We start from the raw sequence: 11,463 nt of genomic DNA, 5'->3' as shown, positions 1-11,463 counted from the left end.
AAATATTGCTATAAAATACGTAAGCGGTTATTACATTAGGGCCTATAGGCTCTAGTTCATCACCAGGTTATAATAGGTAGTCTAGCAGTTAGAGTGTTTTTTTAATACATTTTTTTATTTAACCTTTATTTAACTAGGCAAGTCAGTTAAGAACCTATTCTTATTTACAGTGATGGCCTACCCCAGCCAAACCCTAACCCGGACAACACTGGGCCAATTGTGCGCTGCCCTATGGGACTCCCAATCACGGCCGGTGGTGAAACAGCCTGGAATCGAACCATGGTCTGTAGTGACGCCTCTAGCATTGAGATGCAGTGCCTTAGACCGCTGTGCCACTCTGGAGCCCAGCGTTGGGCCAGAAACCGAAAGGTTGCTGGTTTGAATACCCGAGCCGACAAGGTAAAAAGTCTGTCAATATGCACTTAACCTAATTTGATCCAGTTTTGATCCACTTAACACTAATTTGTTGCCGTACTACTACCCTGTAAAACTACACATTTCACTGCACCTATCTGGTGTGACAATATACACTAAATATACAAAAGTATATGGACACCCCTTTCAAATGAGTGGATTCTGCTATTTCAGCCACACCAGTTGCTGACACCAGTTGCTGACAGCACACAGCCATGCAATCTCCATAGACAAACATTGACAGTAGAATGGCCTTACTTGAAGACCTCAGAGACTTTCAACGTGGCACCATCATAGAATGTAACCTTTCCAAAAAATAAGTGTTGTTATTTGGAAGTGGAAATGTCTAGGAGCAACAATGGCTCAGCCCTGAAGTGGTAGGCCACACACACTCACAGAACAGAACTGCAGAGTGCTGAAGCACTTAGCGTGTAAAAATGGTCTGTCCTCGGTTGCAATACTCACTACCAAGTTGCAACAGTGAGCCAGGCCTAATCACCCAACATCAGTGCCCGACCTCACTAATGCTTTTATGGCTGAATGGAAGCAACTCCCTGCAGAAATGTTAGAACATCTAGTAGAAAGCCTTCCCAGAAGAGTGGAGGCTGTTATAGCAGAAAAAGGGTACCAACTCCATGTTAATGCCTAGGATTTTGGAATGAGATGTGTCCACATACCTTTGGTCAGCATTAGTAGTAGTGTAGTGTATTTTTTTTTTTAAAGCCAACCATCGCCATTTTCGTGGCCTGACATTCAAAGTTACTGTGATAACGTCATGAACCTTCAAGTACCAAATAAGTCTCTCTGAAAAAGAACCACAGATCAAACGTCACACATAAAATATACCTTCTTGGGGCATCACTCTCGAGAGCTTCTCATTGTGAAAAAAAGAGACACACGTTGAACACCAATGCCAGTGAAGGAAAATAGCAGAGTTCTCATCGGTGAGTTATTAAAATAATCAACGTTTTTATTCAAAAAATAATCAATTGAATATTATTATCTCTAATCACGTTATTGACATTTTTTGCCTTATGTCCAACGACTGTTTTATTCGATAACCCTAAAATAACAATCCTAGCCTATATATTCTCAAAATACGTTTTATAATCTATGTTGCACAACACTATATGCTGAATTGTATACTTTCCCATAGTCGCAATTTCCCCAATAGACCTATCACCCATCTGCTGCGCATCATTTTGTACTTTTTTAATGCATCAAAAGTTTTATTTTTTGTCTTTATCTGAAAGAAAAACATTACAACAAGTTGATGATTCTTCGTGTTGATTAGCTATTATAAACTCTTGTGTTTCACTGATCTTGTTCTCTCTGCAGCTGTGCTCCTGCTGCTGTTCGCCCGTTGTGATGGAAACGCGTCGCAGCCTCAGGGAGACTCACCTCGAGCGTACTGTATCACCAGCCTGGAGGTAGGTGGCTAAACTGTGCATCGGTGGGATTATAATTGACCAAACTGACCGGTCACCCACTATAAACCTATGGCACATCAGGTTTTGGCCTCATCCAGGTTTTCAAACAGTTGTTCAAGAAAATTAGCCAGGGACGAGAAAGGAGAGTGGGCGAACTGCAGCCGGTGACTGTTGCGGGAATGTACACTGAGTGTACAAAACATTAGGAACATCTGCTCTTTCCATTACAGACTGACCAGGTGAATCCAGGTGAAAGCTATGACCCCTTATTGATGTCACTTGTTAAATCCACGTTAATCGGTGTAGATGAAGGGGAGGAGACAGGTTTTTAAGCCTTGAGACAATTAAGATATGGGTTGTGTATGAGTGTCATTCAGAGGGTGAATGGGCAAGGCAAAATATTTAAGTGCTTTTGAACGGGGTATTGTAGCAGGTGCCAGGCGCACGGGTTTGAGTGTGTCAAGAACTGCAACACTGCTGAGTTTTTCACGCTCAACAGTTTCCTGTGTGTATCAAGAATGGTCCACCACCCAAGGGACATCCAGCCAACTTGACACAACTGTGAGACGCATTGGAGTCAACATGGGCCAGCATCCCCGTGGAACGCTTTCGACACCTCGTAGAGTCCATGCCCTGACGAAATGAGGCTGTTCTGAGGATAAAACCAAACCTTGGGGATAGTACCAGATTTAATCATTAGGTAAAAATATGGGTTAATTATTCAGCAATCAGGGGGGCAGAGAGCTGCAGCAAAAATGGATCAAGCATATCAGCCCCAGTGGATTTTTTTTTATATCAATCTTAAGCAAGGCATCTAGCACATCACAGGTAGTAAATTGTTAACATGAAAACAAAGATTCACTAGAAGTTGACGGGTTAACCGTCGGGGCAGCTAGAGGCTGGCGGAGGGAAGAGCAGGGTCAATTAAACCACTATTTCTCTAAAATAAAAAGCTTGCCGAGGTAAAATTATAATTAAAAGCATCACTTATCCCATTCTTCTCAGTTATGATGCCAGAGTCAAACAGAACTTGCTTATGCAGCGAAGAAGAGCAATTTCTACGCTTCAGTGCATTTGCTGTTTTCCAAAATGTAGAAGGATCACCAGCAGAGTCAGAGATAGAGTTTTAAAATTAGCTTGATTTAGCTTTCTTTATTATTATTTTTTTTCCCACCTTGATTTAACCAGGTAGGCTAGTTGAGAACAAGTTCTCATTTACAACTGCGACCTGGTCAAGATAAAGCAAAGCAGTGTGACACAGACAACAACACAGAGTCACACATGGAGTAAACAATAAACAAGCCAATAACACAATAAACAAGTCAATGACACAGTAGGAAAAAAAGAAAGTCTATATATAATGTGTGAAAAAGGCATGAGGAGGTAGGCCATAAATAGGCCAATAGGAGCGAATAATTACAATTTAGCAGATTAACACTGGAGTGATAAATGAGCAGATGATGATGTGCAAGTAGAGATACTGGTGTGCAAAAGAGCAGAAAAGTAAAAAATAAATAAAAACAGTATGGGGATGAGGTAGGTAGATTGGGTGGGCTATTTACAGATGGACTATGTACAGCTGCAGCGATCGCTTAGCTGCTCAGATAGCTGATGTTTAAAGTTGGTGAGGGAAATAAATGGAGATAGTACATCTATATCTCAATTATCTCAATTGTCTGAAAGATTGCCAGTCCGCTACAGAGTCCGTTTTTCTCGCTTTGGCCCAGGCCTGATTTCTCAGTTAGCTCCGAAGAAAACCAAGGGTTAGATCTATCTTTGACTCGAAATAGTTTAAAAGAGGCATCTTTATCTGCCAGAGGAATAAATAGGGCTTTTCACATTTAGTTGTGTGGGTTTTGAGATCAATTGAGTCAGATTCAAATCTATGCATATACTCTTAAATTAATATGAGGCCGAGGAAAGCCAATCCAGATTCAAATCCCTTAAAATGACCAACTCGGAGGACAAAAAAGGTGTTAAACACTCAGATATAGCGCTAATAGCATCCGCCATGGCAGCAGGGGGGAGGTCAATCCCAGCAACAAATAAATGTGTATTCTGGTTTATGGACACATCATGGGGAAATTGAAGAGGTATGTGTGGAAGGCAGTATGGCATAGCTCAGTGTATCTGCATGCAGTTCCTGGTAGAGAAGTGGTGGAGGGTGGTGTGGGGGGCAGGGTTGCTGGCTGTTCTCCAGTCTCTGTGAGGCACCACCGGACGTAGTTCTAAAGGAGCTTCTGATTTGTCTCAGGGAGTTGATGACTGGTCTGTTGCTCCTGTCAGGTGAGGTGGACTGGCCACCCGGAGCAACATCCTTTAACGAAGGTGGGGACTGTCTCTTTGTACAGGTCTACATTGTCGTAAAGATAGTCCAGGCTGAGGGTGGGATGGTGGGCCAGGTGTACGATGGGCCATAGCACACAGTCCTGAGAGAGGCTGGCTTTACCCTCTGGATGGTGGCAGGATGAAAATCTCTCCTCTGGAGCAGGTTAGATATTACAATCTTTGCAACAGGGAAGATGGTGGAGGCCCTCTCCATCACTCCCCTTAGTGATGTGGCCACCCTCTCTTGTTGGGCTCGCAGGTCATTGATCCCAAGGTGAATGATGATATGGCTGGGGGAGCCAAGCTGGGCCACAGTCAAGAGCTCCATAGCTCCCTCTGTTGTGGTGCACTATAACTTTTCCACTTTTTTATTTGGGAAAAGTTTGTTCTCTGATATAAACTTTACATTGGTGTCTATCACTAATATAATGTCTGGTTTCTCGTCAGGTCTATGGAGGATGGCAGGAGGGATGTGAGTAATTACAGGCTGTGAGATGGGGATGGAGGGGGTCAGCTGGGTTGGTGCATTGGTTGGTTGGGTTGGTGGGTGGGTGGGTTCTGATTCAGCTGTTGGTTTGATCCTGTGTTTTTTATGGGACTCTTTGTAGAGTGGATGGTAGTAGCTGAGATATTCCTGCCTTAGCTCATGTAGCTCCTTCTTATTTGGTCGAAGTAATGGACAAATTTATCCAGACTGGCCTCCGAACCTTGAACCATCACAGTGCCAATATTATAAATATTAATGTTACATTTGGGGGTGGAATCAATGTACAGTTGCCTAATTTTTCTGTTTTATGACATTTTAAGTTAATTGTTGGAGCAGGGTGCCAAGGATAATGTGTGTAGAACAGGTCTACTTTTATTTCCTTGTTCATTTTTAGGATGAAGTCTTCCCTCAGAGTCTCTGGGGATTGACTTTTTCACATTTTCAGGATACGTGATGGCAAGGTCTCTGAAACAATGTCTAGAGAATGTGTCCATCTCCATCTCCATGGTGACCTCTTTAAACAACTCTTTGCTACAGAATGATGTGCATGTGCCTCTTGATGTACCTATAGATAAATGCTCTTTTTAACAAAACACTTTTATGAAAAATACAAATAAAGATATTAAATGTGGCCTATTTTAGGCTATAAAGACACAGCTTAGGCTGTAAATACATGACGTTACCGTTTCGTTTCCCCTGGCCCAGATGGGTTTAGAGCGCATAGGCTTCTCTAGGCTTCCTGCAGCTGTGGTTGTTATCAGTAGGCTACAGTTGACCAGATTGAAGCACAGATTAATTGTGTACGAGTTGACAAAATCATGAGGCAAAATCAGTCTAAACAGCAGAACTTTGTCCCTCCTTTCAACACTTTTGTGTCAATATTTTGTATTAAACCAAATCAAAAGCGCTGGGGCAAATGGCAGCTCACCACACGTTTGCTGTGCTGATCTCTGCAACGTGGACAGATGGAAATTGCCACACAATGTCATAAATGAAGAAACAACATATATTTATGATCTACTATACATTTTTTGGTTGTTGATAGTATCTCAAAATGTTTCCTAAAGTATCTCAAAATGTTGAGATAGTATCAACATTTTATGAAAGAAATGTGGGTGGGTGGCGGGAATGTGGCCGGAATTCCTACACTGTAAACTTTTCCCTTGAAATGTACAGCATTGTACTGGCAGTAAAGTTGCCAGCTTAATACTGTAATTTTGCAATACAGCAGGGATGCTGTAATATGACTTACAGTATTATTACTGTAATCATTACTGTAACACAGCTGTATTATAATTACAGTATTTTGAGTCACTGTACATTTACAGTGTCCTTTTGAGATGAACCTCACAAACAGTAAACCTGTATTTATCTTGGGTATTTTTCTGATGGCAGACCTATAGGCTGTGTAGCATAATGCCATTTCACATTGCATTGCAGAAGGATGCAGAATTGCTCTGATCATTTTGTAGGTCTGTTGTATTGTGTTCTTGAAGAATCTTGTGAATTTTTTAGAAGATAATAAAAATGAAATTCTGCTGCCTTAACATAACTCTGAAAAGAAGACTCTGACCTCAACAAGGTCAAAATAATAAAAATGCATAAGAGAGGAAGGTAGAAACTCATAGGTAGTAGTGGTGATATAGCACCACACCTACTAGCCTACAGTTCCTTCAGAAAGTATTCATACCCCTTGACTTATTCCACATTTTGGAATATTCAGTGTCATCCTGGTAAGCAACTCCAGTGTATATTTGGCCTTAGGTTATTGTCCTGCTGATAGGTGAATTTGTCTCCCAATGTTTGCTGGAAAGCAGACCAAACCAGATTTTCCTATAGGACTTGGCCTGTTATGTTTATATATATAATATATATATATATATATATAAACTCCCTAGTCCTTGCTGATAACAAGTATACCCATAACATGATGCAGCCACCACCATGCTTGAAAACATGAAGAGTAGTACACAGTGATGTGTTGTGTTGGATTTGACCCAAACATAAGGGCAATATGTAGCCAAGCGATTACGAGCGTTGGGCCAGTAACCAAAAGGTCGCTGGTTCGAATCCCCGAGCTGACTAGGTACAATTTTTTATCGATGTGCCCTTAAGCAAGGCACTTAACCCTAATTGCTTCTGTAAGTCGCTCTGGATAAGATCATCTGTTAAATAATAAAAAATTAAGTAATGCTTTTTATTCAGGACATAAAGTTAACTTCTTTACCACATATTTTGCCATTTTACTTTAGTGCAAACAGGATGCATGTTTTGGAATCATTTTATTATGTGCAGGCTTCCTACTTTTCACTCTGTCATTTAGGTTAGTATTGTGTAGTATTATTTATTTAACCTTTATTTAACTAGGCAAGTCAGTTAAAGGACAAATTCTTATTTACAATGACTGCCTACCCCGGCCAAACCCTGACAACGCTGGGCCAATTGTGCGCCGCCCTATGGGACTCCCAATCACGGCCTGATGTGATACAGTCTGGAATTGAACCAGGGACTGTAGTGCAGTGAGATGCACTGAGATGCAGTGCCTTAGACCACTGCGCCACTTGGGAGGCCAAAAGGAGTAACTACAATGTTGTTGATCCATCCTCAGTTTTCTTCTATCACAAACATTAAACTCTGTAACTGTTTTAAAGTCACCATTCATGGTGAAATTAAGCAATGTTTTACTCCTGAACTTATTTAGGCTTGCCGTAATAAAGTGGTTGAATACTTATTGACTCAAGGGATTTCAGTTTTAATTTTTAATCAATTTGTAAAAAAATTATAAAAACCTAATTCCACTTTGGCATTATGGGGTATTGTGTGTAGGCCAGTGAGCCAAAATCTGTTGAATCCATTTAAAATTCAGACTGTAACACAACAAAATGTGGAAAAAGTCAAGGGGTATGAATACTTTCTGAAGGCACTGTTCCTGTAATACACAGTGTAAAAAGTTTTCAGAACACATGCTTATAGATGCAATCCTTTAAATGTGACCAAGTCAAAGAGAAAAAACAGAACTGCTATTTCAATAGAAATTCAACTAAATGTACAATTGACATTCTGGTAGGGCTTCTGGTACAAACTTTGGTGATTATGTGACGGAATTACTTAATAAATATTCTGTGATCTCTATTCACCTTCAAAAGCCACATCATTTTAGAGCTGGTCTTCCTCTCTGACTCTCTCTCCCTGACATGGTGACATGTTGTTCTGTGTTCCAGGGAGGGTTGTGTACTCTGTCTGAAACCCATCTGAATGGTTCTGGTCCTACCAGACTAGAGGTCCCTGCTGGACAGAGGCTCCTGATCACCATGCAGAGCATCCCAGGAGACCCTGTCTGCAGCTGGAGCCATGGAGCTGACCCAAAAAGGTGTGTGTGTTTGTTGTTTTACCTGGCGCCTCAAAGCCACTGTGTTATTGTTATTGCATCCATAGGGGTGTACTTTTGCCTCCCTGCTGTCTTCATCTGTAGTTGTTTGCCCTGCCAACAGAAGGGGCTATTCCGTGACCATACTACAGACCCATGTGAGTGATTCTGGAGAGTACACATTCAGCTGTGAGAGAGGCGGGATCAACTCCTCTCTGACCCTCTCTCTACTGGTCGTACCTTCGCTGAGTGAGTGACAGCCACATGACCCAATACTCTTGCTCTTTTCGACCTCAAACCTCCTCAGACTACCCAAAACCATATTCGCAGCATCCTCTTCATTGCTACACAATTATTATCAAAAGTGATGTTCCTAACCACACAATCATTTGAAATCATATTCAGATCTACACAATATTCATGTCTCGTATCAGAGTTGAATCTATAGCACCATATTGATTCTGAACCCCATTGAAATGATGTTTGATGAAAAATTCATAGCTACAGCTCAATCCACCTATCTAGGACTTCCCACAAAACCACAGCTGAACTTTATCCCTGGGAAAAGAGGCTTCTTACCAGACTTTCAGTGTTCTTCAGAGGGAAACCCTAAGCCCATGATCAAATGGTTCAACAACCTTGACAAGACTGGGTACGGTCTCACCAAACTTCAATGAAAATGTATAGAATCCAAAATAATTGTTTTCAGGGTATTGCTTTAAAGTTTTATAAAGCAATGGCTATACATGATTTCAATCTCAGCCATCAATAGCAGCCGTACCATAGTTTAATTTCTCCTCCGTTCCAACAGAAAAGGTAATGATGGGACAGACATTCCCTCTACGATCAAAGAGAGGGCTAACAACAAAGAGAAAAGTAAAAATTACTACAGGACAGCAGTTATGTGCTGTGCTAGCAATTCTCAAGGAGAGGCGTGTTCTCAACTATATGATTACGGTAAGGTAACCGTTGAACAAAAGTCATCAAATTACAATATTACATTTACAGTACACTATAGCGTGAGCATGACCATATGTTTTTTTCTGTGTGTGCCTCAGATCTGGACCGTGTCAGTGATGAGAATGAGAATGATGAGGCTCCAGAGATCACTGTGAGTTCTGGGCAGCCCCTGCTGCTCAGCTGTCGGCAGAAAGAGAACAGCACCACACAGTGGCTGACTGACAACCAGGGACAAGTAAGCTTTATCAATCGGACAATCTTTTTTTCACGTTTTATCAGCCTTCTCTTCACTCTGCTGAAAACCCTTCCACCTTTCCCATCACGACTTCCTCACTGTATTCATGTAATGCAGATGTAATGCAGCATACCATATTTTCCTCCAGGTCTTCAAATCTCAACTCACATATAAAGAAATAGATATGACCTACCTGTTCATTGAGTCGGTGACAGTGAACCACAGTGGAATCTATACATGCCGGAGCAACAAGAACAAGGTCAAATCCACCCATGTCCAGGTCCTGGGTCAGTTTATAGGCTACAACACTGAATCCTCCTCGTTACCTTTGTTTTCAGTCAAACATTCCCTTTTAAATGTCTATCTGTACTTGGTCTTTACTAATCTCTCAGACAAATTCTTGTTATCTGTCCTGATTCTCTCTTTATCACCACCTGCCTGCATGTTTTTGCCCGAAACGTGATCTACATGTGATTTCCTGTGTTGTGTGTCCTCAGAGAAGGGCTTCATTTCCATCGACCAGCTGAATGAGAGCAGTACCATCTCAGCCCAGGAGAAGCCAGGGTTCTGTCTGCGGGCCCTGGTCTCCTCACACCCTCTCCTACGCTGCCATTGGCTGGGCCCGGACAGCAGACAGACCCAGTGCCCTGAGCCCACACGGCTCTGGAAGAACAGGTAGAGAACGTCAGATGTAGTTATGTTTATGTACAGTAGTTTGATGAGGTTTGATGTGGATACTATATATGATTCCCTGTGGTTTCACCATCTCTCCCTTTCTCCCCAGGACTCTGGAGTTGTGTAACATAGAGCCAGGAGAGTACCAGTTACACCTGGAGGCTGGGGAGCTGAACCTCACAAAGACCCTCTCTCTGTGTGTGGCAGGTGAGTGACAGCCGATTGCCCAGATAGATAAGATGTGTGTGATTGTGTGCATCCTCAGTAAGACACCTGTCCTTGTCCTCTGTCTCTCAGGTACGTCCACCCCCAGTCTCTTACAGAATGGAGACAATATCACCTGTGAGACCAACACCCCCCTCCCCTTCAACCTCACCTGGAGCTCCTGCTCTTTGACCAATGACAGGTATTAGATCTAGGTCCGTTTCTAATGTTAGGATTCAGCTCTGTAGTGGTAGGCACCAATATCGATCATTTGATATGATAACGATATCAAAAGATATCGATAGGAGCAAGGCATATCACGATATCAGTTTATCCTTGCTGTTAAACTACACTGTTGTGTTAAAGAGCATACGTGACTGTTCCTGCAACCCTACTTAACTGTCTGCTGATCCAATCACATGTTTTTACCCTGATGCTCAACGCTCCCCACCTCTGCTTCGGAATAACAACAGCCTTGGGGCGGACAGTGGCGCTGTTTCCCCCTACTTGGCAATCCATCTTTAACCTGTGTGTGTTAACCTGTGTGTGTTAACCTGTGTATGTTAACCTGTGTCTGTCAACCTGTGTTTGTTAACCTGTGTCTGTCAACCTGTGTTTGTTAACCTGTGTGTGTTAACATGTGTCTGTTAACCTGTGTCTGTTAACCTGTGTTTGTTAACCTGTGTCTGTCAACCTGTGTGTATTAACCTGTGTGTGTTAACCTGTGTGTGTTAACCTGTGTCTGTTTACCTGTGTCTGTTAACCTGTGTCTGTTAACCTGTGTGTGTTTACCTGTGTCTGTCAATCTGTGTCTGTTAACCTGTGTGTGTTAACCTGTGTGTGTTTACCTGTGTGTGTTAACCTGTGTGTGTTAACCTGTGCTCTTTTCCAGCTGTCAGTCAGAGTCTGCAGCCTGGAAGAAGATCCCTGCCCCACCCCCGAAGCTCTCTGACTCAGACCAGTTCTGCCATAAGAGGGTTCTCAGCTCCCGGGACAGTACCGAGGTGGGGGATTTTGTCAAGTGCTGCATCACAAACTCTGTCCACTCACAGTCACACTGCAGTGAGACACTGTTCAACATACAATGTAAGTGGTCGATCAGGAAAAATGTGTCCTCAGAAAATAATTGACAACTTTAAATACGTTTATAACAGTTGTCCCAGTGTGCAACAGAATTGGTCACAGTATTGTCATAACTATAGTCAGACATTAGTTATATCTAAAAGAAAGGAGGACCAAGGCACTCTTCATATAATTCATTAAAATGCCTTTATTTGTATGATTTTTTAAACTTTGTTTCTATTGAACATGCCATACAAATAAAGGCATTTTAATTAATTATATGAAGAGTTCCTTGGTCCTC

At 42.0% G+C, this 11,463-nt stretch overlaps 1 protein-coding gene across 1 annotated transcript in view; it reads left to right on the top strand.

The window, feature by feature from the left end:
* The first annotated feature begins 9,377 nt into the window (after positions 1-9,377).
* flt3 (fms related receptor tyrosine kinase 3) overlaps positions 9,378-11,463 on the top strand; it is an 8,741-nt gene continuing 6,655 nt past the window's right edge. The window contains exons 1-5 of the mRNA XM_038973285.1: positions 9,378-9,508; positions 9,719-9,896; positions 10,006-10,103; positions 10,194-10,302; positions 10,993-11,186. Of these exons, the coding sequence (XP_038829213.1) occupies positions 9,406-9,508; positions 9,719-9,896; positions 10,006-10,103; positions 10,194-10,302; positions 10,993-11,186 (682 nt within the window). The 5' untranslated portion in view covers positions 9,378-9,405. The remainder of the gene's footprint in view (positions 9,509-9,718; positions 9,897-10,005; positions 10,104-10,193; positions 10,303-10,992; positions 11,187-11,463) is intronic.

Source organism: Salvelinus namaycush, chromosome 33 (genome assembly GCF_016432855.1).
Source record: "Salvelinus namaycush isolate Seneca chromosome 33, SaNama_1.0, whole genome shotgun sequence".
Lineage (NCBI taxonomy): Eukaryota > Metazoa > Chordata > Actinopteri > Salmoniformes > Salmonidae > Salvelinus > Salvelinus namaycush.
This window is presented reverse-complemented; position numbering and strand designations above follow the sequence as displayed.